Genomic DNA, 27,892 nt, shown 5'->3' on the forward strand with positions numbered 1-27,892 from the left:
ATTTGCTCATATTCCCGCCATATACTAAACGGGCGTTTTATTCCGTCCCGAGAGCGTTCCAATTGATCCGAGTGAAGCCCATCTGGTCAGAGCAATAAACGGCTTTAGTGGTTCTTCCGAGGAGAAAAAGATAAATGTCGGGAAACCTGAGCGCTTCCAGGGAAGGTGTACGTGGGAAGTATTCGTGAGCAAGACCTGGTACGTTGCTGAATCCAGCTGTTCCCAAACATCTTCCAGAACATTCATCCCTCTTTCTTAATTGAAAACAGTGGCGGCGCTGACATTCGGGCCGGGCCCGGTATGCGCTTGGCGCTCGTCTGCTTTTCCTTCCTCCCTTGTCAAGTAGCCTTCAACTTTCCTACCTGTAGAATTTCTGCTCGGCCGCAAAACTTTTGCTTTCGTGTCACGCAGTTAATGGATTCTGCAGGACTGGACCTAATTAGGATTGGCACTAATTAGGTTGGTCTCAAATCAACAAGAAAGACGTGAAGAACTTCCCCACCGCCACCAAAGTACTTTTCCATATCTGACCACAATGCACCGCTGATTTTTCTTCCACTGGAATGAGATTTTTTTTTTTTTTTTTTTTTCCTCCCTCCGCTCAAGAGGATATGTCAGAACCCAAATGGATTTCCAGTCGGGATTCCTCTTCGGGTCTCCCCTTTTCCACAATTAAGGGCCAGTTTGCGTCGGCGTCTGTCTGTTATGTTTGCTTTTACGCCACTTTTCCATGCTTGTCTTACAAGGAGGGAATGTCTAGCCGACCCTTATGGGAATCTTCAGATTTCTTGGTACTCGCGTGACCTTTGGCGGTCGCAGTGGAACCGTCTTGAGAGTTTTGGCAGCACGCGCTGCTATTTGTTTATTCCGCTTTTGACTTAACGAGGCGATACTAACTGCCTTCTTTTTTTAGTAGCCTGTAGTTACAAGAAGAGGATGTCACCGTGACTCATGGAAGCTGCGGCAAAAATATCGACCGGGTAGCTTTATTTCGCTACTTTGTCTCGGGCTGGCACACCAGGACTGACGATAATGAGAACCGGACGAGCTTCAATTTCACAACAATAATTAACTCGCCCCGTTAGGCAGCGTCGACTGTAAATAGTTAAACAGCAGCAAAAGTCTGTTAGCGTAAACGGTTGCCGTGACAACTTGTATCCAGGAATTTATACGTATGTGTCATGCTCGTGACGCGATGAGCTCAGGCTCTGTAAAATGTCTTTTGAAGTTTTACAGTCTCGTGAATTTGTAAGGGGAAAGCTACCCGTACAACCGCTATACTACTGTCCAATGTTTCAAAGCCAATGGAAATGTTACGCAAGCGTCTCCTGCTTTTGTCTGCCCCACGTCCTTCACCATCATGTGGTAAAATGAAGTGATCGTAAATGTCGGATGAGTGCGCCATGTGTTGTGTCGGAGTTTCACGATAACCGATGTAAAGCGTTTTGGGTCATGGAAAGTTTCACCACAAATTGCTTTTTGGGTGGGAATTAGCGAAGCACAATTCCCCGCAGGGACCGACCTGAGCGACAATCATGTGTATGACTCATGGAGATGAAGGGGGGGGGGGGCTTCCCTGAAGTATTTCCATAATTTGCCGGGACTGGTCTGTCGTATTTACGCTAAATGAGGAGAGCCACATAATTAGAATTTTTTTTTTTTTCTAAGTTTGAGACGACTTCACGCCCTCATGACTCAAATGAGATAACATTGAAGGTGACGTTGCATGTTTTTGCGGCTTTTGAAGCGGGAGGGGCCGAGGATGTGGTCGTCTCCCCCTCGCCTGTCTTGTGCCGTCATTGCCACACTCGTGGGAATGACTGGAAGGAACATGTCCAGACAAAGAATGGGAGTCTGTGGGCCCGGTCCACGCAAACCTCACTTCTCCCAAAAGACAAACATCCACACCTTGCCGTTACCGGGTACTTCTCGGATACGTGGCGAACCTCGTCTATCTGATCTCTGTGTGACGGCCATTTCAGCATTCAAATGCCGTTTTTTGATGATTTCATTTCCGTTCTGTCTTTGCTCCAACGCAGAGGCGATAATCAAGGCCGAGAGAGTACATTTTGTCGACAGGCCCTGTTCTGTCCCATTATCAGCTCAAAGGGTGTGCAAACTTTTTCTTACTAGGTGAAAGATTGCAGCTGTTAAAGTTCACGCTTGACTCCGTCCACGTATTTTGGTTCTGAGTGTGATTTGAAGGCTTTACCGGCAGAGAATTCACCTCAAACAAACGTGCTTGTGGGTCTGCCCATTCCCGTCAGTTTCCCAGAACCTCACTCGCGTTTCTAAACTCGCCGCTCATTTGTTCTGGAAATGGGCAACTTGAAGTTTAGGCCGATGCCACGGGACTCGCCGCCGTGGACACCGCGTCCACGTTTCCCCCGCACGAGCGAAAAGGAGTTTTCCACTCTCGGTTTTTCTCTAAATGCGGTCAACGCCGCATCGGTCTTACTGTATATTTAACGGGCCAAATGTTCCTGCTGAGCAGGATGTTCTCTTCCCAGTTGCTCACGTGTTGGTGTCAGATTGGAATGATGACCTCAAACAAATCTAAAATTGTTCCCATTATGCTTGCATTTTTTTTTTTTATATTTCCCAGGGATTGAAAAAAAGCGTGGGCCTCGAGCAGCCTCCAGGGGGTACGCCAAATTCTAAGTGCAGTGTCATCCTTTTCTCCAGGTTACAAGCCCTTCTTATCCTGTGGTGGTGAAGATGGGCCACGCCCACTCTGGCATGGGCAAGGTGAGTTAGACTTGAGAGTTTTCTAGACTTATTTACATTTTTAGCACATTTGAGATATCCATTTATGGCCGCAATCTCTCCCAGCCGTCTTGTTTTGCCCCCGCGCTACGTTAAAGATGAGTCAGCCGGGCCGGGCGCTTCCTGACATTGTCATATCAAATAACAAGAGGATTCATCGTGTTGGAATTTCCTCCTTTGGGATTTCCAATCGTCTGCTGTAAACGATGCCACCATTTTGTGACTATTTGAATTTAAAAGTCTATTTTTGGTGTATGACTGTGTCGCCATGGCGTCATTTCCCCCCTCCCCTCCGCCCGACACTTAATTGCTTAATGGGAGAGGCGTGACGTAGTTCAAAGCCACGGCGTGCGCATGTTTCCAACTTTCATGATCCGGCCTGTGCGCTAGTGCAAACTTCCCGCGGCGCATCCAGCAGAGCGCCGGCCGCCGCCGGCTCTTTTGGGCACCTTCTAATTAGTAGCCACGTCTCGGCCCAACAGATCAAAGTGGAAAACCAGCAGGACTTCCAGGACATCACCAGCGTGGTGGCGCTGGCCGGCACCTACGCCACCACCGAGCCCTACGTCCAGTCCAAGTACGACATCCGCATCCAGAAGATCGGCAGCAACTACAAGGCTTACATGTAAGACGTGCGCTGGGAACAATATGCTCGTAATCACCCGTCGCTTCCTCCCTCGCAGCTATTTATTGGTGCAAGGCTTATCTCCGTTTCCTGACAACCCGCTGCCACTTTTAACTGCTACTGCTTACGACGCATCGCCCATTAGCATTCTTTTCACAAATTGTCAGTGACTCACATTCCCCTCTTTTTTTTTTTTTTTTTTTTTTAAGGAGGACCTCCATTTCAGGCAACTGGAAGGCAAACACGGGCTCGGCCATGTTGGAGCAGATCGCCATGACGGACAGGTGAATCTTAATGAAGCTCCTCAAATCACTTCACTTGTGCAACAAGCGGCCACTAGATGGCGCCAACAAATCAATGCTGTGTTCCAGGTACAGACTGTGGGTGGATTCGTGCGCAGAGATGTTCGGCGGCCTCGACATATGCGCGGTGAAGGCCGTTCACGGGAAAGATGGCAACGATTACATCATCGAGGTCAGTCGGCCGAAAGGTTACATACTTGTGAGGATAAGTGAGAACTTGCCAAGGCCTCCCTTGGAGACATTTTGTTTTTGTTTTTCCTGTATCATGGCCAACTGAGGCAAGATGTCTACACTTGAAGGTACGCAGTGATCAAAACCTTGAAAGAATGATTAGTCGGTAGTCCAAACACCATGACGGGTGAATGAAAATAACCTAACGTGACTTCAGCTTCAATTCGCCCCCAAAAGATACAAAGTTCAATATTAAAATAAAATTTAAAAAAGGGCCGCTTCCGTCTTCTGGTCTGAGGAAACAGGCTGATGCGAGACATCTGACATGTCCATATCATCACATTTTTCACTCACTATCTGTCCACGGGGTGAGGTCAACAGTGGCCCACACCTCCCCTCTTTGCGTTAACTTTCATCTATTTGGGGAAACACGCAGCAGGTCCCCCGAGCCCGAGCAGTGACAGCATGCAAACTATTTCCTTCCGCCTCCTCTCCGACGTCTCTATCCGCCCCCGGCCTTTCACCCTGATGGAATTTAATTGAGCGTGGCAGGCGACATCCGTCCGTCCATCATAGCTGGGATCTGCTTTTTGTTGCGTGACATTTCTCCCTTGTGGCTAATGTGGCCTTCACTGCTGTTGATTAACATGTGAATCCAAACTTTTCAGATTATGAGTGAAATCATAAAAATACCACAGCCGAAAACGTAATGAGCATTTGTCACTGCGAATGTTTTTATTTTCATTCACGAGTGAGTAATTCCCTCCGTGAAGACTGCACAAAAGTGAACTTTCCCATGCGGCCGGGCCGTCCGACTGCATTGTCCAGACAGAAAAGCTCAATTCAAGAGGAGAATAACACCCTTGTGCTTCCCGAGCCGCAAAGGGCCAGCGAGCGAGATGACTCTGGATCCGAATAAATCAGCAGGGTGGATCCTCGGCTCGGGCGGTCGGTCACACCCCACAGTGGGATAGTGATGAATTAAAAAGAGGCCTCTGTGGAGAGGAATTGCGAAATTGTGCTGTGGTGCAACACTGCCATCTAGTGGAGAGAATTGGAATTTCATTTTTTTTGTGTATGTGCAGGTGATGGACAGCTCCATGCCTTTGATTGGTGAACACGTGGAGGAGGACAAGCAGCTGATCACAGAGTTGGTCCTCCACAAGATGGCCCAGGTGCTGCTGGGAGTTTCCACGCCGCCGCCATCTTCAGTCAAGGTCGTTTTGTCAATGTGAAACCTAAGCCAGCGCGAATTGTGCATGATAAACATTTTCTTTTTCCCGCGTCCATCCGTAGACCACGCAGCCCAGACGAGGTAGGAAAAGAATTTATTGAGGACGTAAGCAGCTTTTGTTTGTGTGTTCTCACGAATGTTTGCACACGGCGCTTGCAGGGGGGCAGCGCTCAGGCTCGGCTTCCCCGTCGGGACAAGGCTCGCCGCAGCGGGCCCGCTCGGCCACCACCTCACCCAGCCAGTCCTTCCAGCCGGGACCCCTCCCCGACAATTCCGGACCCGGAGCTCAGAAACAGTCACCTCAACTCAAGTAAGTGTCGCAACACACCTGTTAAGCAAAACAAGTTTTGGAGGGAGAAAAATAAGAATTTTGCGAGAACGAAACGTCCGGATTCACTGCTGCGTTTGCCGCGCAGCAAATCACAGTCGCTGACCAACACCTTGAGCGAGACTTTGCGAGGCAACGTGAGCGACGACGAGGCCAAAGCGGAGACCATCCGCAGCCTTCGGCAGTCCTTCGCCAGCCTCTTCTCTGACTGAGAGCGTCCTTCCGCCTTGCTCCTCCTTCCGCTTCCTGTCCGTCTGTCAAGGAGTCCCGCAAGCTTCCGCTTTCCCTTGCTTTGTGAATATCCACACCTTCGCTACGAGAAAGGCTGACCCCCCCGACTTGACCTTTGTGTCTTCCCTTTGAGACATCGGATGCCCGCAATCAAACCAAATTCCAATCCATCAATCGATATCATTTATAATACATTTTCCCTCGCTCGGCCTTTCTCGCGGCGAAGCGTTCCGTATCTGGCTGGCTTCTTCTGCTTGATATTTCCTCATCTTCTTTTGTCAAAGCCGCCATTCATTTCAACTGCTCAGTTTGCGGCCTCCCGTGGCAATACTTGACACCAGTCCGGTCAACTCAAGGGAAGCGTGCACGGCGTTCCCCCCCCCCGCCATTCTAAATAAAGATGCCAGAAGATGGCGGCAAAGCACTACTTTAACAATGCGTGGGGGGGAACGCTGTACATAGGGCTCACCAGCGTCACTCGTGACTCCTTTACCTCGGCCTGACATGACCAAAGCGAAAATAAGTCCGCCGTCGGTCGCGCAGCCCGTTCACCTTTGAGCTGAGCGTTTCCGTGCAAATGCAAAAGTCGTCTTCCGTCCTCCTCGTTTTTCTTCAAGTATTTCCATCCCGGTCGGGTCGGTGGCAAACTGCTGCGGCTGTGCGCAATGTACTGTAATGTTAACCCCCCCCCCCCCCCCCTCCACAAAAAAAAAAAAAAAAATCCTCAAACGTATCGGTGAAGTTGTTGTATTTTTATGTTGTTTTCAGCGCATGCCGGTGTGGTAAACAATTCGTAACGCTACTGCAAAATAAGAAAAGCCTTGATTTGCAATAATTCTGCTCACATCAGTTGGCTCCTCTTTTTGATCACCAAGAAGCCTAAATGCGGGTTAGAAAAAAAAAAAAAGCAAACCTGAAAATAAAAATATTGAGTCAGCCGTATGTTCAGGTCAAAAGAAATTTCAATGTTGCGTATCCGTTTTCTTTTTGACTCCAAAAATGTGCTTAATATGCTTCAACCAACACGTGACTGCAACCAGTGGCAAAATAATTCTTTCGTTTCATCAACTTATGCACTGTGTCAAAGGGACCAAATTAGCTTTTTAGGAGCCCTTCAAAGTATTTTGTGTTGTCCTTTCTGTAAAAGTGTCTATCTACAAATGTGAAAAAAAAAAAGCCATAATAACCAAACAATAAAGACGTGCCACGCAATAATGGCCGTGACGTCATCGAGCGACGTAGCCACCGACTTGAAATCCATCCGGTGGCCCGTTTAGTCGACAACGGCGCCGTTCGCCGTATTCATGATGTCATATCCAATTTTATTTTCTGAGCAGAGCATAAATTGCCAGCCACCACAGTCGAACGCTCAATGAAACCGAAGCGCCAATTCAAATCGATTCCAAGGCATTTTTATTATAGGGATTAAATTCATGCCTTATAATATAAGTGTACCTAATGTAGTGTCCTCACATTAGTTAGCATATTGTCCATGGAGCAAGGACGCCGGCATGAATTATGGAATACTGCTGCCACTGTACTTAAATGCCATGATGTCATTTATTATTTATGTATTTAAAAGCAATGATAGGCTGGGTGCTAGCTTAGCACGTAGCTTGTCATACCGTACTCTCGCCGATTGCTCCATTTGGTCCATTAAAATCACACGAGTTCATTAGTGATGACTCAGCGGGCCCTTTTTTTCTTTTTTTTTCTTTTCTTATGGCGACTAATGCAAGCAACCAGACTCCTTCCGGGGAATGAATTTCTTGACATGATAATGACACACGAGTGACTTGGCGGGAGTTAATACTCGCTTTTTAACTCATTCATTGCCAGCTCTGTTAAAACGAACCATTGGTAGCGAATGATTTGGATTCTGTTAGGATGTGAAACTCTGATGAAAATATGCAGCCACAGAGACTTAAAAAAAAAAAAAAATGTAACCTTGCCCCTAGTCGAGAGAGCAAAGTTGTAGTCATTGTACTTACGGAACTGTTTTTTTTCTGGGTGGTACTTTTCGGTGTATTCTGTATCTTGGTGTAAATGTGGCATGAAAACGGATCCCGCTTGTGTGCCTCGGGTGTGGTGTGCTTACTTGTGAGAAGTGCCATGCATCTCATGTGCTCCTGTAATTTCCCCACTATTGTTCTGTTTTTTTTTTTTTCCGTCCCGGCAATTCAGACTTGTGTTATTAAAAGTGAGAACTTTTACAACACCTGGCTACGGGTTGCACTTTTCCCACATCATCCGCAGAACTTCACAAGTTTTCTCCATTTACGGTCATTTCGAAAAACACTTTGAGCTCGGATTTTTTTTTCTTGATCTGCTTGGTGAAGAAGTGCCTGATAAGAGTCAATGACAACTTTTTTTTCTCCAGCGCCGCTCTTCTATCTCTTCATCCGGCGTCCCGCCGTTCACACTTGCTTCCTTACATACCAGACGATGGTAATCTGCCGTTGCTGCTGTGATTTCTTTTTTTTCTTTTTTTTTTCTGACAGTGTCAAGGTTGGAATGTCCAATTGTGCCGCAGGTTCTTGCTTGCCCGTAGGCGCCACTCTTGTAAACATGGACAACCTGCAGGCTCTTCTGTCTGTGTTGATGCTTTCCCACGCAAGCCTCACAATTTTTTTTAATGTTGAAATTTTTTTATATAGATATACAAGGACGCCACCCGGGCTGATCCAGTAGGCGAGTATTCAAGGTGCACATCCTCATTTGGATTGTTTGGCCTTGTGGAGGCTTGCGCGCTCCCGATTGTCCTTCAAGTTTTCTTTAGCACTGTGACTCAATACTTCCGCAGTCTTTTTTTTCTTCGACGTTAAGTTTGTCATCGGCGCTTGGTGCGTTGAATGTGACGCACATCTTTTCACGCTGCCCAAACAATTCTCGACACGGACGAACGGGTCAATGTTTTCTCGTTTCCTAGCAACAGACAAATGAGTTGCTGAGGTCAAATGAATTTCTTTGAATAGGTTCGTCGGAACTGAAAATGATATTGAGTTCGTGGTGCTAGTTCAAAAACTATGTGCGGGTTTATCTCCGGCATGGAGCTCTCGTCACCTCAGGCCTGCCTCTTGTATACCTTTCCACCACTGGAATAGCTTGGTTGCCATGGAAACTATCATGCTTCTTTGCACACCCCAAAAACATATTTACAGAGTAAAAACCTGTCTAGGCTGTACCAGCTTGAGATACGAGGTTTATTCTTTAAATGGATAGAAGAATTTTACAAAGTAAAATTTGGTATTGCATTAAAAAAAAGATACATAGTTAAATAGAACGCAAAGAATTTAACCATTTTTGTCATATTTAGTGCGTTAATTCAGCTCACATTGTACGATTCGTGATATGCCACCAGGGGGCAGTATAATCCAAATATAGTGATAATCATGAAGAAGAGTTTCTCAATTGACTCACTCAGCTACAGTACCGCCCCAAAAAGAAGTTAAAAATGATATGCCTGTTTGTGTTGCTATATTTGTCTACATGGGTTGCTCCACCGTTTGTGTTCAAGTCTAGCAAATCATTTGACCTGAAAAAGACCCTTTCTTTCTACTCTCATGATGCAATCTCAAGTACTTGGACACAAAAACATCTTCACGACGGTGACCTTGAAGTCAAACAGGTCATGTTTTCCTCCTAGCGTGCTACAACTCAACTTAAACATGTTGTCAGCCACTTAAAGAAGAACGACGGAGCTGAAAAAAAAGCAGAGCGAGACGACTTTGGGCGACCGTGAATGTTTATGAGGGGAACATTACTCCTCTCTGCAGGGCTTTTAGTTCCATTTCACTAGGAAACTCAAATTCCATCCTTTCTGTCTCACAATGGAAAAATGTCATCAAGAGGGAAACATAAAAAAAAAAAAAAAAGAAACGCCACAGGAAAGCACTTTTATCATCTTTCTGGGATTACTTTGTCCACGCCGTAAAATAGTTTTCCCAATTGCCCACCGCCTGTCCATCATGTTTATCAACGTGGGCCCAAATCCACAGTGAGCTAAATTTACCCTGAGACAAACAGGAAGTACGTCCAAATTAATCGTTGGCAAGTACACAGGAGAATTATTTGCACTCCAGAGAGCATTTCTTTCTCCCCGGGAGACGTTAATGAGATCAGCAGAGTGATGGTCATGTCCAGCAAATAGACACATCCCACACCAAATCAGTCGTTTTTTAAGCCACGGCCGCATTCATGGCGCTCTCAATAAGTGATGTAGTCAACGTCATCAATCTACTTCACGCCACAGGACTTTAAAAAAGCCGGAATGTTTTTTTTTTTGTAGTGAGGCTTTGGTTGTCATGGTAACGCTACAATGAGGAGCGCAGGGGAAAAATAAACGTCATTCAAATTGCCGAAAGAGAGGACAGCAAACACCCGCGTGACGTCGGCCGAGACCGCCGTGCCAAGCTAACACAAGACGAGGTCCAAAATGTGACGCCGATGACAACTTTTATCGCGGGTTTTTTTTTTTACTCATTCACCACTCAGTCATTGATGATTTGTCTCTGCGCTTTTGACCATCTGCCTTATCTTGTGTTGCTAATTAGCTATCGGTGTTAAATGTGAAGTAGGGAGGGGAGGGGGGGGGAGTGCCGGTATGTAAATGTTTTTTCTCAATTCCGCCATGAGCCTCAAGTGACCTTCCAAACGGCATGCAGTGCATCTCGTTTTTTTAATCGTCACACATTATTAAGACATGTCACACACACACACAGATTTGTTGAGAATATGATCTAGCTGCAGTCAGAAACGGGATAGCATAGCAAGTCCTACACAGTTGATGATTATTGGACATGACCAAAGGCGAGATATATTGCACGTTTGGCTGAGAAACGAGTACCTAGTGCAGTCCCATCGAGTCCATTTGGGAAACAATCAACAGTGAACATTAACTGTACATTTTTTTTCTCCGTCTCCCCCCTAGCTGCTGATCTTGGTCAGCATCTTGTTGATGGCCTGCTTGACGTGCGTGGTGGAGCTGCGGCGTCTGGCCTTGCCCTGCACGGCCTTGCGCCGCCGCACCTCGCGGCACACCTCGTGGAAGGCCTCGGCCACGGCGGCGCCCTGATCGGCGCACGCCGAGCACTCGTAAAAGGCGCAGGCCATTTCGGCGGCCAGCCGCTCGCCTTCCTCGGTGGTCACCTGCCGAGCGTGGTCCAGGTCGCGCTTGTTACCGACCAGGACCAAGGGCACATTCTTGGGCTTCTTGACTTCTTCCAGAAGACTCCGGAGCGGCGCCACGTCCTCGAAGCTTCCTCGGTCGGTGATGTCGTACACCACGATGAAGCCGTCGCCCCAGCGCATGTGACCTTCCCTCTGCTGGTTGTCCTCCTGAGGACGAGACACGAGGAACCGAGGTCACGTACTGTTTTATGTACAAGTGACAAACATCATCGTTTTTTTCCATCACATTCGACCAGCACGGAGAGCGGACGAGAACCTCACCTGCCCCGCTGTGTCCAGTATCTCCATGGTGACAACCTCATCATCAATATTGGCTTGATGGCGATAGGTGGATTCTGTATGGCACAAAACGGTGCAGGTCAGGCTATCTGCTCCAATTGTAAAGCCACATCTGTATAAACAGAATCCCCCGATGTTCCGAGATTTGCCGTTAAATAATCTCAGCTGGGGGGAATTTGGACAGTGTTTTTCTTTTTTGTGATTCTACTCTCACTTTTGTTGTCTTTAGCGGCTGTAGTGCGTCACGCAATCGGTATTGGTACAAAGACAATCATTTCCGTCTAATCCTTTATTTTTTTTTATTTTAAGGTTCAGACAGAGAATAGCAAGTTCGCTCGCTTGTTTTCGGGTTTGGCCGTACGATGGGAAGTTGAGTGAGTTCAGCGGAAAGTTTCATTAGCAGTTAACACGGCAACATTATTTCGGAGTACTGGCAGCGAAGGCACTTAAATAAAATGCTATAATCGTCCAGGCCGCGCGTTTAACGATGATGATGTTACTTGCTTTGCGTGCGCTCGTGGCACTCAACATGCGGCCATTTACTGACAGGCATGTTTGGACAACCTCCAAAGTGCTCTTATTGCCATTACGCTCCTCAACCTTGTCTTGTGGTAACCAAGGAAGCACTTAAAGTCTACACTGGAGCTCCTTTTGGTGACTTGAGTAGAAGACTGGAAAATTCCAACAATTGATTGATAATTAAAGTTGATTTGATTTCCCTTCTCGTAGCCATCTCTTACCGAGGGTTGGGTCGTACTCCCAGATGAAGCGTCGAGTCAAAAACCTCACCACCAACGCTGCAACAAAAACAACAGGTAGGACATTAGATATTGTTGACATACTATGTGCTCTCTAATAATACCAATTGAAAATAAATTCCTTTTATGATATCCCTTGGTAGTCCTCGCACAACATTAGGCATGCACTCTCCACAGGAGCCATCATGTGCCTGAGTGACTTCTAAAGAACCCCGAGAGGTCCACTTGACTCCACGCATCCAGGTATGTTTGGCGAGGCGAAGGGGGGGTGAAAAAGGTCCATTAGGAGCCGGGCCTCTCTTTTCAACTAGCCAAAAAGGCTTTTTTTGTTGGCCAGAGTGCCTTTGCCACGTTTCATTACACTCGTATGGAGCTGCTCGAACTCTCAATTTGTCATTTTTGCAGGGCAGGGAGGGGCTGAGCAAAGATGCGCCTCGAAAGGTTTCTCGAGGGTTCGACAATCCCTATTTTCACGTTCCGGTTCAAAACGACGCCGTCATTCCACGTGGGGTCTCATTAGCAGGTGTGCCTAATATTATGGCTGGCGCGCGTGTGTTCCACTGGCCTGGATTCCAGCGAGGCAGAACAAGCTTCGGCTCCTCATTAGACGTAACGTGAGCTCCCCCCCCCAAGGGAATAAATGTATAGGCGTGGAAAAGAGGAGCCTTTGTTAATATGAACGTGGTGGCCCAGATTCCCGAAAGGATCACGCCGGGGTAACAAGTGCACGCTATCGCTAGTCCGATCCCATCACAAGAAAGCACTTCAATGAACGCCGCCGCCAATCAACTAAACATCCTTTCAATCCCTTTGTCATCCTTTTAATGCACATTTTCCACGGCGCGAAATTGCTCGGGCTCGCCGACGCAGGCGGACAAATCATCCACAAAAGCGACAAAAGCCGCTTTCTGAACAGGTCGCGCCCCTCGCTCGCTTTGCCAGAATACCTCAAATATAGAAAATTGTCGGAGTAAGATGGCCTCGCCGATCAGACAGTCCGACTCGTGTTTTTTTTTCTCCCTTCCAAACAAAAGAGTAAAAAAGTGACCCAAGACTACAGTAAACATGTCATCGCCGTCTGAACAAAATGTACTGCTCGTTTGAAGTCTGCTCTTGGGAGAACACGCTGGCCCGTGTTTAATTTTTAAGAAAAGGACAAATAGCCATGACAAATGTTGAGAGACAATGTATTTGTGTTTTTTTTTAGTCCTAAACCTCTGGGGGGTGGCGGGTGGGGAATATTTTTTTTGGGTTTGTTTTGTGGACCCCCCCCTGTGATACCCCCCCTCAAGAAAAGTGTCAGTGTCATCAAGTGAGAAAGTACTCACGACACCCTGCAAAGAGCTTACGGGAAAGGTCTGGCTAAAAGGTTGACGAGCCAATTAGCTGTGTCAGCCATTTGACTATTAGCGCTTTGGCACTTTGGCTTTTTCCAACCAATATGAGACCACAAAGCCAGCGCCGCAGAGCGCAGCCGCTAATTGATTCCGTCATGTCAAACCCGGCATGGAATTTCACTGCACGCAGCCTTGAAAGCCTTGCACGGTTTACAAAACGTTCTTTCTTACTTTTTTCACATTTTTGTACTTTTGGTGACCGGGATTTGACTTTCACAACTGGCTTTATATAATGCTTTTTTTTTTTTTTCTCCTCAGTACTTTATGGCAAATAGTAGAACGTAAAATCAGAGCAAGTCCCCTCCCGCGTGCTTTAGAGAAGCTTCGCCAGCGGTGCACAATAACCAAGGTCTCGGGAGGGCGCCGCAAAATGGGACACCGGAGTCCTTATTGATTGCACACAAAAAAAAGCAATAAACAGAGCTCACATTCCGGAGGGTTAGACCAAGGGAGGGCGTTTGGATTATGTGTCGCATTTTGTTTTGTTTGCTTCCAACAATAGCACGGCAGCATCATTCAATATGAGTCAAGCGCCACACCTTAATGCCGGCGTCATCGTTCCACCGCCAGAGCACAATGTGCTCAGGTTGAGAACCGTCGGAGCTTTGTGCTAAAAATAATTCCGCTCCAAGCCCACCTACTGGTTGACATCGTCATTATATTGCATTGACGTGTGCGTGGAAAACAAGCTACCTGTAGGAGTCATTTTAGAAGGTTTTTATTTTAAAATAAAAAAAAAAGGTTTAGGTGTCTTTGAAGGCAAGCACATTGATAAGAATTTGAGAGTTACAACAGTTTGAGTGCTTTCACTACTGTGCGCAGATGTTAAATAATCCTTTGCTCCGACACAAAAGTTTCCATGGCAACCAATTGCAGGATTTGCCAGCTCTGTCAAATTATCTCCAGAGACGAGTCCTCTTTCCTACAAGTGTGATGACTGGCCATTTTTTTTTTTTTTCACAGCAGGGTGAAAACGACCGCAAATGTTTTTGTCTTTTCCCCCCTCTCACTTTGTCTTCACGAAGGTCTTACGCAAGCCGTCGCGTTGACTTCGCATGCAAGGCGGCAGACTCTGAAAGCCACTCGGGATTGTTTCCAAATTTCTTATCTGGGAAAGTAAAACCGCCGCGATGGCTTGATAAGACTGCCGGAGGAATGTTATTATGAAGGCAAAAAGAACGCGCAGATGCTGCGACCGGCCGGGACTGTCCTGGAGCTAATGGCCTCATGGCTGTGAAGATCCAATCAGTGAATTGATTACTGTGCCCCGATGTCATTTCCTGTAGCAGGAAGTTGATTGATTGTGTTCCCTGACAGTAAATGAACATCCTCAAGATACCAGCAAGTCCCTGGCTAATAGGAAAGTAGTAATTCATGCCGAGGAATGTCAAAGCTATGTTTAGCCTGGGTCGTTAGGGAGAGTTGGCCCCAGTTATGAAAAATAGTTTGCCTTCTTGTTTTCACAATTTGCTTTTTTTATTGCCGATCTTGCATTTAAGTCAGCGTATTTTTTTTCGGAGCGGCGCTGTGAGATGAAAGGGAAGAAATAAAAAGTACGATTCAAACGTTTTGAACCACATCATGTTTGGATTAAAGCGCTTTCTTGTCTGTCCATCCAGATTTTCCTGGCGCTTTCGCACGACCCGCCTGCGTGCCCCCTTGATGACTTGCGGCGTTCACGTCGATCGCCCGATGGCGGCAAATTCGCCGAGCCGACCGACACAGGTTTGGCACTTTTGTTTTCGTTCTGCTGTCTGGCTTTCAGACAAGCGAGCAGGGAGGGGAGGGGCGAGGGAGCGTTACATGAGATGTTTCACAAGCCTGGTACACTCGCTCACGCTAGGAAACGTATTTCGTCAAAGTGCTTTTATTAAAACGCACACCTCCGTTTTGTTTTTACAGCAGACGGAGATGACATCAGGTGAGGATATCTTATCCCGCTGTGACTTTATTGGTAATGCGATCGCTTTATATCGTACGTTATTAAGTCCGGACTGACGCAAATCAAAGCTGTGAGAAGAAAAAAGAAAAAAATCACAGATATTAAAAAAAAGTTTGATGACCCGCTGACCCAGTGCAAACAGACGCTCGGATTCCAAGGTAAACTCCGCTTTTGGTTTCATCGCCATCTCCAATAATCACAAATCAGACAAATGTTGGCGGCTTTGAAGAGGTTTTCCGTGAGACCGCCAAGATTCCTTCGCTCGGGTCGTAAACAATGAGCACCAACAAGACAGAACCTTTTATGCATGTTGGAATGGAAATCTGCCAGTCTACAGTCTTAATGTGGATGTTTGATTTTTTTATTTCGTGAACAATCAGCAAATCTGGCGTGACCTAGTTTGTTTACATTTCTCATGTCAATAGATATTGATTACGTAATTGGCGTTCTTGCCGCGTGGCAGCCCGAACACGAGCCACCACCAAAACACGTCTCTAGAAATGACATCGTGAATATTAAGACAAAGTGGAGCTGTGCCTGACTAAGCGGCTGCACATTTTCAGAGGAGCCACACTTGAGTTGACGCCGATTGGTGGCGGGTGTCTCCGCGGGGGTCCAAACATCACCGACTTGAAATTTGTTCTGCTAACATTTAAGATTTGAGATCTATATTTATTTTTTTGGCATGTTTACAAGTAGCAGCGCTTCATTAGCATCTGTGGCTCGCCGCTAAAAGCTTGCTATATTTAGACGGGAGCCGCTCATTGTTGTCGCCATCAATGGGGGGGGGGGGCGGGGGGGCTACGTGGCGCTTCACACCTGACACCCGTCGACGCCATCCTTCTGCCATTTTGGGTAAAAAAGAGAGGGACGCGCACGATGACGCACGACGTCCGTGCAGAGAAAAGGGCTCTTGATGAGAGCGTCGATTTTCCGTTCGGATGAGGTTGGTGGATGCGCTGCTGCAAAGCAATCAATGGCTTCATTTGGATCGGATATGCCAAATGACGTTCCAACTGCGATTCTGCTAACGAACCCCGTCGGGATTTTTACGTTGCCATGAATCATGTTGACAGAAAACATTCGTTAAACATGTAAATAGTGTGTGCCCTTGAAAGTGAGCCAAACCAGTAGGGGGCAGCATTTACACAATTGTAGTCACAGGGAGCCTACCTGACTTGCCCACCCCTGCTCGGCCTAAGACGGCGAGTTTCACCTCCGGACTTTTAGCCATGACGTGGAGCTCGGCGAGCCAATCAGCAAGCTCTCAAGTCAGCCGGCCATCTCCTGCTCCATTTGGGAGAAAACGCCGTCTGCGGGCAAAGAGCAATTCCATCATGTCACCACGTGTTTCAATATAGAAAAGAAAAATGAGAAGAGAATCCTTATTGGAAGCTGTAAAAATAGTCTCGGTGCCCGAGAGGTGTTGTTGAACTTCTCACTGGCTGCCGTTGGGGAAGGGCAAACCTCCAAGGGACACACACTCAGGGGAGCTTCTGTAATCATTTCCTTATTATGCTGGCACACACATGCCCATACATGGCGGCCGTGCGCTCCTCTTTGTGGGGGTCGAGCTGACATGCCTGAACTGTTAAAGATTGATTAGCATGATTATTAATCCCAGTGTGGGAGACAAACATGGAGCAGCCCCAACGTCCACTTCTTGACTGCAAAGTGTGCCCTCGAGTGTGTGTCTGTGAATTGGAATGCAGTCATTCATGAAGTTATTAATTAAGTTCCCCACCGAAACAAATTGCCATTCGTATAATCAGACCAGTAAGTGAACGCCTCGCCTGGCTGAGCCATTGATTTTTTTTTTCTTTTTTTTTCCTTCTTCTATCTTGCTCTGTCACGGTATCACTGCAGTCCGAGAGCAGCTCCCACGCAGCGGCAAAGGGGAAACACCAGCGAGCGAGTCTCCCTGCCATTCCCGTCCGTCTTTTTTGCCATTTGCGTTGTTGATACAAGAGACGTTTGTGGAAACAATAGCCAAGATTGATAGCGCTTTAGCAAAATATTATTGTAGCTCGAGGAGTCAGCAAATGTTTCCAGAAGAAGTTGATTGAGAGGCCCCTTAAAGTGACAAACGGGCGTCCTCGCCACTTGTTTCCCGTTCTCAAACCGCGTTTGATTCACGGACGATGAGCACTCGGGTTCTGGGAAACAAATCGAGAGTCATTTCATTGCTATTGGTTGTTAAACTTTCAAATTGGTAATAATGAGGTTAGAGGTTACCAAACTATGGGGAGTCTTCAATTAGTGTGCCTCTTTGATCCACGGGTGGAGCTCCTCCTTTCTAAATTGTTCTGTCAAACTGAGTGTTCTTTTTTTTTTTCTTCTCCAGCCCGGGTGCCCGTTTGTCTTTTCGGTGCCCTGAGAAACGAGTCGGGGCGGTGCTGAGGTTGGAGGAGATTACAGAGTGCCGACTTCCAAACCATGGGAGGAGACCTGCTGCAGCGCATTGCTATAGAAAGACGGCCGACCGCAGGCCTGTCATCAAAATGCGCACGGACTTGTGTAGTGACGGCAAACGTGGACAACAGCGTGAAAAATTGAAAGCTGTCCACTGAAGCTGAAGTTTCACACGGGGCTATTCTTGAGTCCAGCTTGTTAACTTATCAAGCCTTCATTTCCTTCTCAAAATGACGCCGCCGGTGCAACAACATTGCTATCAAACGCCGAGCGAGGCCAGAGCGGATTTGGCAAGAGAGATGCGCAGGGTGACCCCGAAGTCCACCGGGAGGCGGAGCGTTACGTAACAGCCGGGGGACGCTTGTGAATGCCAATTATGTCCCGTGACCCGAGAAGAAGCAGAAGTTCGAGCCGCGCATGTGTTCAAGATCAGCAATGAAAGCGAATTGCTATTGTACCCACGCACGCTCCACTTGACACTTTTATAGTGAACTCGGAATTCCAACAATCCTTTAAAAGCGAAAAGGAATCCATATTTCTTCAATGCCGTGACTCCCAAGCAAGACAGATGAGAGCAGTTAGAGCCCGATGGAAAAGTGTCGCTAATTTTTTTCTTCTTCAACCCCCGATTGACATCAACGCCCAAGCGAAGGACTCACCAATGACGGCTGCGGCCGGCGATGATTCCCGAGAGAGGAGGAAACAGGGCAGGAGATGAAGGGAATAAATCAAAGTATGCCTCCGGGTAGATGTGGACAGCCGGATGCGACGACTGGATGGATAGAAGGATGGATGCAAGGAAGGACGGAGGGAGGGAGGATGAACAGCAGCTCCCTCGCTGCTGTGAATGAAGCTCAAGCGGGCGGCCGGCGGTAATATAAGACGCGGAGTTCCCAACAGTGACGATGAGCTCTGCGTGCCCCTGCAGTCACACCAAAACACTGCCGACAGCGACATCTAGTGGAAGCTGTCGACGACACAGGGGAAAACCCGCCTTAAAAGAAAAACAATGACATGTTGGTGTTGTGCTCTTCTTAACCACAAGAGGGCAGCAGTTTGCCCTTAATAAATATGTCGATTAGGCCCAAAATCGATACATGAAACATTAATGAGACATTTATTTAAAGTTACTGTTTAATTGATAAATGAAAATTTTAATGAATTAATGGCACTTATTGAAATGTTTATTGTATTTATTTAAGGCATTAAAGTGTCCGCATTCAATATTCTATTTTGAATGCGCCGGTTGAATGTGGTGCATGCATTTCTTATCGGTGTCTGTCTGTTCTTTTCTAGGACAGTTTGGTGCCCTTGAAGATCAGCAACCGCGCCGGAAAGAGTAGATGTTTGACGCCCAGAATGCGTGCTCCCTCCCACTTGAGACACTTCTCCTCTGTGCGCTCTTGACGCAACACTCCAGAGCGACCGACTGAGAGCCATGCGAGGCTTCCAGCTGACACCACAGCGAGAAGATGCTGCCGCTACAGCTTCTGTCCATCCCTCTCATTTGTCTTCTCTGGCCACAAGTTCAGTGCCTGGTGACAACAAGTGGACACTTCACGGTGGACGGGGACATCCGCCACTTTGTCACCACACCTGACGCCATTTATGTTGCCACGGAGGAGAAACTGTACCAGCTGAGCCGCGACCTGAGTCCGGTCCACACGGTCAAGCAGACGGGCGTCTTCACGGGACAGAGTGACGCAGCTCAGTTTTCCAGAGTGGACGGTGATTCATGGAACGAGACCTTCAGCGTTAACGTGCTGCTGCCTTTTGTGGAGAACGGAACCCTCATCAGCTGCGGCGTGACCGACAAAGTGTGCGGCTACTGCGAGCTGCTGGCCTTGGCCGACATCTCCTCGGTGCTCCACAGGGAGCTCATCCTGGTGGGGCCCTTCATGCGCAGCAGCAGCGCCTCGGTGGCCCTCCTGGTGGCCATCCCGAGGACCAAGCGGGACTTCTACATCATGACCGCCATCCAGCATCACAAAGGCGAGACGTCGTGCAACAGTTTAAGGGAGGAGGCCGTGTACCTCCACGACACCGACAACAAACATGGCGCCGGCATCTTCTCCATCTCCGGTCAAGGCTCCAACTCTCTCTTTAGAAGCGCCGGCGACGTGGACTTTGTGGACGGATTTCAGATTGCTTCCGTCATTTATCTGTTTGCCAACGTGCGTTCCGGCAACGTCAACAGAGTTCGGCTCATCTGGCTGGAGGCCCAGGAAAAGAAAACGGACACCATGAAATCGCTGCGCGGCGCATCGCTACTCCTCCCCGGGAAGAAGGGCAGCAGACTGCTGGCCTCCTCGGTGGTCCCGTCCGAAGCGCCCCCCGCACTGTGGGCTGGCGTGTTCCACGTGGACGGAGATCAGAGCGACACCTTGTTGCTTCTCTTTGACATCACTCCCGATCTCACGATGCCAGCAAATAAAGACCCGGATTTCTGCACCGCCGTGAAATGCGCCAACCAGAACTTTCAGGTTAGTCGGCCACCTCTTTCCGCTCTGGTCGGCCTTTTGCGTAACGTGCTTGTGCTGGCCAGGCCAAAGTGCTGCAGCCACTGAAGGTGCTCTTCAAGCAGACCTCCATGACGTCTGTTCTGGCCTCGACACACGGTGCCTGGATGGTCTTCTTTGTTGGGACTGCTGATGGACAGCTCATTAAGGTGAGTTGTTAGATTTGTGACGTAAAAAAAAAAAAAAAATAGGACTAAGATAACTCATTTCTCATAATTCCCTCCACCAGTTCCAGGAAATAAAAATTAGCGCTGGCCATGTCAAATTCAGTATAACAGTAACATCCGGTACACTGTTTCACTTAAAGAAGCATTACCCAACACTTGCACGCTTGGCTCATGTCAAGAGAGGAAGCGACACTCCTCGTCCACCCGCAACGGTGGGTCACGTGCCGGCTCGGCGGCGTTTGACCTCAACCGCAGCAAATGCAAGCGATACTCTGTAAAACGGCCACACGTGCCCAACGTCATGTCACAAATGTTATTTATGCCGGGCCATTTCCTTCTCTCCCGATAACTAATGGCTGAACCGCCCACTCGTCACACTCAGCTGTCGTGAATGCACGCTTCTCGTTTTCAGCTCAACGTGGACAAAAACCTTCGCGGCACTTGTCCAACGTTCCTTTACCGGACCGCCGACGACCGTAAAGTATTTCCCGCCATGCACCTGGAAGTGGACGGTAAACACGTGTACGCGGCTTTTAGTAACCAGGTGGGTGTCCAGTCGCTGTCGTAACGCCTCGAGTGGGCGTTAAGGTCACGGCTGGAGGTCGTCCCGCAGGTGCAGCGCGTGTCCGTGTCCAATTGCCACACCCGCAAAACGCTGGACGAATGCTGGTCGGCGCAGGATCCCGTCTGTGTCTGGTGTCGGGCCAAAAACAGGTTGGACAGCAGCGTCATCTACTCCACTTGATGATGATGATGATTTTATTTTTATTTTTTTATTGAAGTTGCACATTCAAAAGTGATTGCCGCGACTCCGACTGGTTGTCCTTCCCCGATGATTACCAGAAGAGGAAAATTTCCTTCACTGTGACCCAGGAAAGCGGCGCTCAGGTGTGTCATAAAACGTTGCCTTTTTTTTATTTTTTTATTATTCCCTAACGCACCCTCGCCTCCTTCAGATCCGCTTGGACGTACGCACGCACGTGAGCACGGCCGAAAACACCAGCTCCATCTTTGCCTGTCAGTTCTCCGCAAGTTCTGGCGAGCTCTGCACCCGGGGCGGCCCCTCACCCATCTTCCCGCAGTGCACTTGCATCTTCTCCAACGCCACGCTGCCTCCCAACCGAGGTTGGCCAATCAACGCCGTGATGTGACCTACAGATTATTGACCTCCTTAAAATGCGCAGGGTTGAGCGTGACGGTGAAATTCCGACTGGGCTCGCTGAGATTTCTGGAACGGATAACGCTGATGACGTGCCCCGACGTGAAGGGCTCGCCTCCCGCCGTTTTGTGAGTCCACACAGTCCCGTGTTGCCACGTTCCTCTTTTTCTCAATGTGTTTTCTTATCAGGTGCCGGAGATGTTTTGAGCTCGGGTGCAGCTGGAGCAACGGCAGCTGTTCCTGGGCTACCGCAGGAGAAATGAATGCAAGCGTGTCCGTCGTTAAATTCACGCAACATGAGTGGAAGTTAAAACATTTTAATTTTTTTTTTAAACAGGACCAAGTTTGCCAAGCAATCCAATCGCCAGTGGACCTTCCGGTAAGTCTCCCGGCGTTATCTGCCGTTGACATTTCAAGGAAAAAGTAACAATGTGTGCTTCCGTTTCGAAGCCGGAGATCTCCTCCGTCAGCCCCAATGTTGTGTCTTTCTACGGCCACAACCGGGCTGTTTTGTCGGGCCGCAACCTCGCCGGCGTGACCCGCGTGAGGATCCACACCAACATGGACTGCGTGCCACGAGAGTGAGTGTTTTGGAGCCACCGTCATCAAGTGGAGCCGATTTCATTTTGACTCCTGGTCGCAGGTCTTTCGTGTGGAACAACACCGGCGTGTCTCTGATGTTCCACATTCCCGCCAGCCAAGGCAAAGGGACGGTCGGCCTGTGCGCCGTCCTCCCGGACGGCGGCTGCCATGGCAACGGCACGCTCACCTACACGTCATTGCCGTCCTGCACCTCTGTGACGCCGAACAGCACCTGGAGCAGGTAAGCGTCCATTTTGCCAAGGAGCTCCGAGACAACTCGGGTTTAACGAAGACGCTATTTTCGGAAGCGCTGCTGAAATGGCTCGCGACGCTCAGCTGTGATAAGTCACCCGCTACTTCCGTTCTGCGTTGCGAAAGTGGCACTTTCAAGATGAGTTGACTGACTGCCTTTTTTTTTTTTTTTTGGGTTGCAAAAGCAGATTGGCTCAATATTGATGTTCTTCTCTGTGCTGTGTAGTGGAAAGAGGAAGATCTTGCTGGTGGGATCCAACCTTGAAGTTGTGGACGGCGTCCTGCACAGTCACAGCCGACAGGAAGTCAGCCTTCCCACCGACAGAAGCTCCTGTGTGAGGGCACACGCACACTTCGCGCTGACTTAGCATGAGGCAATTTCCTGAAAGCAACATGTTGAAATGATGCTTTCTGCTTTTTTTTTTCCCCCCCTCTGTAAATCTTAACTCATTCACCACCATTGACGGCTATAGACATCAAAGTTTTTTTTTTTTTTTGCAGAATCTGACTTACTCGACACCCGCAGCTGAGGGCGCTGGGACTGGTTTGCCCAGCCGTTTGTCTCTCAAAGTCGCCAATGAAACACTGGCCTGCCCGCGGTCCATCATCTACTATCCCGACCCCCACTTTACAAGTTTCACCTCCACAAGGACCGGGGAGGATGTTCGCGTCACCATACAGGTGCGTCTTCCTTTTCAGCACCATCGCGCGGATGACGTCATTCTTCCATTGCAGAAAACGTCCGATAAGCTGGAGATGAGCATAAAGGATGTGACGGCCGTGGGGGTCCACGGGGGGAAAGACTACCCCTGCGTCATGGAGGCCAAAGACACCGACAACCAGACGGACTTTTTCATCTGCGAAATTCAAAATGTGCCTGATGTGAATTTCCGTCAGTTGAAGGTGAATATTCAAATTTGGGTTGCGCTTTCTTCTCCCCATCAATTTGTTCCCGCCCGCAGGTTTTATACGGCGATCAGACAGTCACGCTGCAGAACACGTCCCACCTTCTCACCCTCATGCTGCTCGTCCTTTTCCTGATACCTTTCATCATCCTCGGTCGGGCACGGCAAAAAAAACCCAAAAAACTGGCACTCGTGTCAGAATATTCATTTATTTTCATCTTTCAGTGGTGATGATGGTTTACCGGCGCCAGCAGAAGCAGTTGACGATGAAGATGAATAAGCGCGTGGAAAACCTGGAACTTGACATCAGGAATGACATCAGACAAGGTGGACCCCGAGCTCATCTGAGTTTCTTAACGGTAGAGAACAATCACAACTGTCCCTCACAGGTTTTGTAGACATGCAGACGGAAAACGCCGACCTGATGGAGAACGTCGGCGCTATTCCTTTCCTGGACTACAAGCACTTTGCTTCCAGAATCTTCTTCCCCGAGGTGAATGGAACCTGTCGAGAGACTCTCGGCCAAAGCTCAACCCCTCCCGCCTTTTTTTTTTTGCAGAACGAAGCTCTGATGGCGTCGTGTATGCGAGACGTCGGTCAGGTAAAGGTGGACCCCGAGTCCTCGCGTGGGCTGCGCTGTGACTCACCAGATCTGACTCTGGATCAGGTGGCCGTGAAGGTTCATCTGGACAAGGCTTGCCAGGCCTTGTCCGAGCTCATCCTGGACCAGCGCTTCCTCACGTGCATGGTGCACGCCGTGGAGGAGCAAAAGACTTTCACCATTAAAGACAAGTCGGTATTTGCTGTCCTTCCATGTGTTTGATCGTCACACTCCAATCGTCCACCCCGTCCGTCGCAGGTGCGCGTTGGCCTCTCTGTTGACAGTGGCGCTCCACAGCGACCTGTCCTACCTCACGGAGGTGATGGAGGTCCTGCTGAAGGATTTGATGCAAAAGAACAGCGCCGCTCAGCCCAAAATGATGCTTCGCCGCACCGAGACGGTCGTGGAGAAACTTCTCACCAACTGGATGTCCATCTGCCTTTACGGCTTCTTGAGGGTCTGTTGCACTTTTTTTTTTTTTTTGTGTCATTGACATTTTCGTACCTGGCAGGAAGTGATCTTTTTTCAGTTAACGTTTCCCTCTAGATTGTGTCACTTCTCTCTCGGGTTAATTCCTCTTTGCTGAGCCACATCTTGGGCACCCCGCCCCCCCCCCCTTCTCGCACGCTTGTGTACAGGAGAGCGTCGGCCAGCACCTGTTCCTGCTGGTGAGCGCCCTCACGCAGCAGATCGCCCGAGGACCTGTGGACTGCGTGACGGAGAAAGCTCTCTACACGCTCAGCGAGGACTGGCTGCTCTGGCAGGCGCAGGACTTCACCGCTCTGGTAGAATTTTTTTTCAAGGAGGAAGTAGCCAGAAAGAAATGAAACTAGAACAAACAGTCAAGTCTTATCTGTGTGCGTGCAGAGGCTGAAGGTGTTGTTTGCGGTGGGCAATGACGGCGAGGTGAGCGAACCCCTGGAGGTGCTCGCCCTCAACTGCGATACGGTGGAGCAGGTCAAGGGGAAAATCCTCACCACCTTCAAGGCCAAGTTTGGCTTCCCTTACAACGGCCCGCACACGAGCGTTTCTATCGGTAGGCGTCGGCACCATAACGCAAGATGGACGAAAAAGAAAATGACGCCGTCTCCGTACCGCAGAGTTTGAAAGGAACGGAATCTTTGTCGCGCTTGACGAGGTGGACGCAAGCTCGGAAGTGATCGGGGAGGTGACCATGCTCAACACGCTCCAGCATTACAAGGTGAACCATCCATCACTGTTTACAATCTGAGTGGTTGCATTTTGTTTGCAATTTCTTTTCTTGTTTTTGCGTGGAGGTTCCAGACGGAGCTACGATCAAGGTGCTCTCAAGAAAAAATCCTTCAGTGAGCCCGCAGAGTAGCCTGAAAGGTGAGCTGAAAGCATCAAGTGCATCAAAAATGCTCGTCTGATCCACAATCTTTTCCTTCCAGATGATCACGACTTCTCAGGCAAATACTTCCACTTGGTAAGATTGTGACATCACGCGCATCATGGTGGCACTAACAGACACGAGCGTCCCTGCAGATTGACCCCGATGTGGACCAGGACCGAGGGAAGGGTCCGGAGAGGAAGAAGTTAAAACTGAAGGAAGTGCACCTCACCAAACTGCTTTCCACCAAGGTGCAACAATGTTTCCTCGAAGTTAGGTTTTTATTTTGTCTGCACAGGAAATCACACTTGTGCGTCTGTGTCTTGAAAGGTGGCCGTGCATTCATTTGTCGAGAACTTGTTCAGGTCTATTTGGGGGCTTCCTAACTGCAGAGCGCCACTAGCCGTCAAATACTTTTTTGACTTCTTGGACAGTCAAGCAGAAAACATGAAGATCCCCGATCCAGATGTGCTGCACATTTGGAAGACCAACAGGTTTGGAACTATTTTTGGTGGAATAGTAGTTCAACTATTGGCTAACTTTTCATTTGCAGTTTACCTCTGCGCTTCTGGGTGAACATCCTGAAGAACCCCCAGTTCGTCTTCGACATGGACAAAAGTCCCCACTTGGACGGCTGCTTGTCCGTCACGGCTCAGGCCTTCATGGACTCCTTCTCCCTCAGCGACACGCAACTGGGCAAGGTAAACACCCCCCCCGGCACCCCACCGCCGCCTTTGCCAAGACTCTTTCTCCTCGGCAGCACGCGCCGACCAACAAGCTGCTGTACGCCAAAGACATCCCCAAGTTTAAGCAGGAAGTGAAAGCCTACTACCGGCAGATCCGAGAGCAGCCGCCCATCACGCGCGCTGAGTTCTACAATTTCCTGCAGGAGGAGTCAAAGGTGACTGAACAACCGAAAAAGAAAACACATGAAGTGTTTTAACACAATGCCCGCTTTTCTTTTCAGAAACACGAGAATGAGTTCAATGAAGGAGCGGCCCTCAAGGAGCTCTACAAGACCATCCAGCGATACTTCGCAGAGGTTAGTGAAGTCGTTATTGCTAGTTATAGATTTGACTATCGGCAAGATCATTGGAGGTCACTGGCGAAGCGCTTTGTGCATCTGCTTTGGAAATCTTTATGAAACGCTTTGTTATAGCAATAAGCGCGGTGTTCTTTGCAGAACAGGGTAGACATACAGAAGATTGTCTAACACTCCCCCACGCACGTACACACACAGATCTTAGCCAAACTGGAAGAAGACGGGGTCTCCGGTGAGGCGAAGAAGCAACTCCAAAGGGTGAAGGACACGTTTGATGAACTGAAGAGCTGTTCTTGGACCTCGAGCAACCAAAAATCGGATGGACAACACAAATAATTATTTTCTACCTTCCCATCTCCTGTGCTTATTTGACCCCGCCCCTAATCTCCCACCGCCCGGGGTATTCGGTCCGAACCGTTGACCACAGGGGAGGAGGGTGGACCGTGCCGCCAACTCTGGGCCCCCAGTCCAACACACACACGCACACTTCCCAAAATGGGCCGTGAGAACCAGGTCCGGCCCAAGAGGTGCTGGCACTGGTGTGATGCATGCACGCGGCAGAGAGAGAACAATGAGGGCTTCTAATCTTCGTTTGCCGTAGGAAACTTGATGTTACGCCTGCATGTGTCGTATTATCTTATTGTTTGTGAAGTGATTTCATTTGCAAAGGGGAAATAAAAAACGGTTTGTCAAGTGTCTTGGAATTGAAACATTTTATTGAGATGAACAAAGCTCATACCTGTGGCCTGTTATTAGGTACACCTCGTGACGTCACAAAGAAACCAGCCAATCAGGAGGCGGGGGTGAGGGCGAGCGCGGCACGTTTCACTTTCTGTTCAGCTTTGACAATGTTTTTTTCCCTAATGAAGTGGCCTGTTATTAGGTACACCTGAAAATGGCGGTGTACCTAATGGAGTGTCCGAGTGACAAATTACATACCAGGAAATCAGTGTGACTTCTGCGTCATCACAAATTTACAGGTTAAGAACCACTGATGGAAACGTACAGTCAGTGAAGCAACCTTTTCCACAGTAGTCACCATGACAGGTGACCACCTGGTGGCGCCAGTGTGCCAAGCGTCGTTGGACGATCAGGAGAAGAAGATTTGAATTGACGGATGTGACGTCAGGTCTTCAGGTGAATTGAAGACAGGTGTGCTCAAGGGGAGTTATCAAATGCAGGTGCCACCGAGCGCGTGTCATTTTCTCAGGTAAGCGAGCAAATGTTTGTCGTTTCTTGCCGTCTCTCACGACGGACGCCATGTTTGTTTGTTGCAGGATTTTCGCACTCGCCACGGCGACTGTAGGCGTCGAAGTTAACTGGAGGCCGCAAGGAGAGTTTTCAAATAGGCCCCAAAATGTGTAGTTTGGTACCTTTTCTCACAAGCCTTTTTTATTTTGTTTGTTGCAGGATTGTCGTACTCTCGTGACTCGGCAACGTCACGTCCACCGCGACGGTGGGCCTGGAGGTAAATTGTAGACCGCAGGCAATTTAGCTCGCGAGCAAATGTTTGCCGTTTCTTACGATGCCATTTATTATTTCTTGCAGGATTTTCGCCGTCTAGGGAGTGTTTGAGGTTTGGGCACGGCACGCCACAATCGACTTTGCGTCGCGTCGCTGCGCGTTTTGCCGCTACGGTGTTTGTAATGTCTTTCGCGGTTGCTTTTTTTAATGCTGGC

The 27,892-nt window shown here is 48.7% G+C and overlaps 3 protein-coding genes and 1 long non-coding RNA gene across 5 annotated transcripts in view; 3 read left to right on the top strand and 1 right to left on the bottom strand.

The window, feature by feature from the left end:
* The window catches only part of LOC119117206 (synapsin-3-like), a 28,962-nt gene extending 21,364 nt beyond the window's left edge, over positions 1-7,598 (top strand). For both annotated transcript variants that reach the window (XM_037243374.1, XM_037243373.1), the window contains 8 exons: positions 2,686-2,748; positions 3,249-3,391; positions 3,601-3,675; positions 3,763-3,865; positions 4,950-5,081; positions 5,161-5,179; positions 5,258-5,408; positions 5,515-7,598. In XM_037243374.1, coding sequence (XP_037099269.1) covers positions 2,686-2,748; positions 3,249-3,391; positions 3,601-3,675; positions 3,763-3,865; positions 4,950-5,081; positions 5,161-5,179; positions 5,258-5,408; positions 5,515-5,638 — 810 coding nt within the window. In that variant the 3' untranslated portion in view covers positions 5,639-7,598. The remainder of the gene's footprint in view (positions 1-2,685; positions 2,749-3,248; positions 3,392-3,600; positions 3,676-3,762; positions 3,866-4,949; positions 5,082-5,160; positions 5,180-5,257; positions 5,409-5,514) is intronic.
* A 2,710-nt stretch (positions 7,599-10,308) lies between these two features.
* rerg (RAS-like, estrogen-regulated, growth inhibitor) lies at positions 10,309-18,539 on the bottom strand. Its single transcript, XM_037243484.1, has 5 exons — positions 18,295-18,539; positions 16,397-16,536; positions 11,867-11,923; positions 11,109-11,182; positions 10,309-10,994 (listed from the first exon to the last, which is right to left on the bottom strand). Exons 2-5 carry the CDS (start codon positions 16,455-16,457, stop codon positions 10,584-10,586), a joined length of 603 nt encoding a protein of 200 aa, XP_037099379.1. The 5' UTR covers positions 16,458-16,536; positions 18,295-18,539; the 3' UTR covers positions 10,309-10,583.
* Positions 11,066-12,643, top strand: LOC119117316. Its single transcript, XR_005096483.1, has 3 exons — positions 11,066-11,941; positions 12,028-12,127; positions 12,290-12,643. It is a non-coding gene; the product is annotated as an uncharacterized LOC119117316 (long non-coding RNA).
* A 403-nt stretch (positions 18,540-18,942) lies between the features above and the next one.
* On the top strand, positions 18,943-26,917 carry plxnc1 (plexin C1). Its single transcript, XM_037243209.1, has 31 exons — positions 18,943-20,118; positions 20,181-20,303; positions 20,734-20,865; positions 20,935-21,035; positions 21,104-21,209; positions 21,278-21,446; positions 21,506-21,608; positions 21,670-21,745; positions 21,818-21,859; positions 21,928-22,061; positions 22,124-22,303; positions 22,541-22,649; positions 22,816-22,995; positions 23,050-23,217; positions 23,277-23,373; positions 23,445-23,546; positions 23,609-23,712; positions 23,779-23,820; positions 23,887-24,011; positions 24,079-24,277; positions 24,459-24,605; positions 24,688-24,856; positions 24,921-25,021; positions 25,098-25,170; positions 25,233-25,267; positions 25,327-25,422; positions 25,502-25,665; positions 25,725-25,872; positions 25,932-26,072; positions 26,139-26,213; positions 26,412-26,917. Exons 1-31 carry the CDS (start codon positions 19,108-19,110, stop codon positions 26,547-26,549), a joined length of 4,590 nt encoding a protein of 1,529 aa, XP_037099104.1. The 5' UTR covers positions 18,943-19,107; the 3' UTR covers positions 26,550-26,917.
* Positions 26,918-27,892: the final 975 nt, after the last annotated feature.

Source organism: Syngnathus acus, chromosome 23 (assembly GCF_901709675.1).
Source record: "Syngnathus acus chromosome 23, fSynAcu1.2, whole genome shotgun sequence".
Classification (NCBI taxonomy): domain Eukaryota; kingdom Metazoa; phylum Chordata; class Actinopteri; order Syngnathiformes; family Syngnathidae; genus Syngnathus; species Syngnathus acus.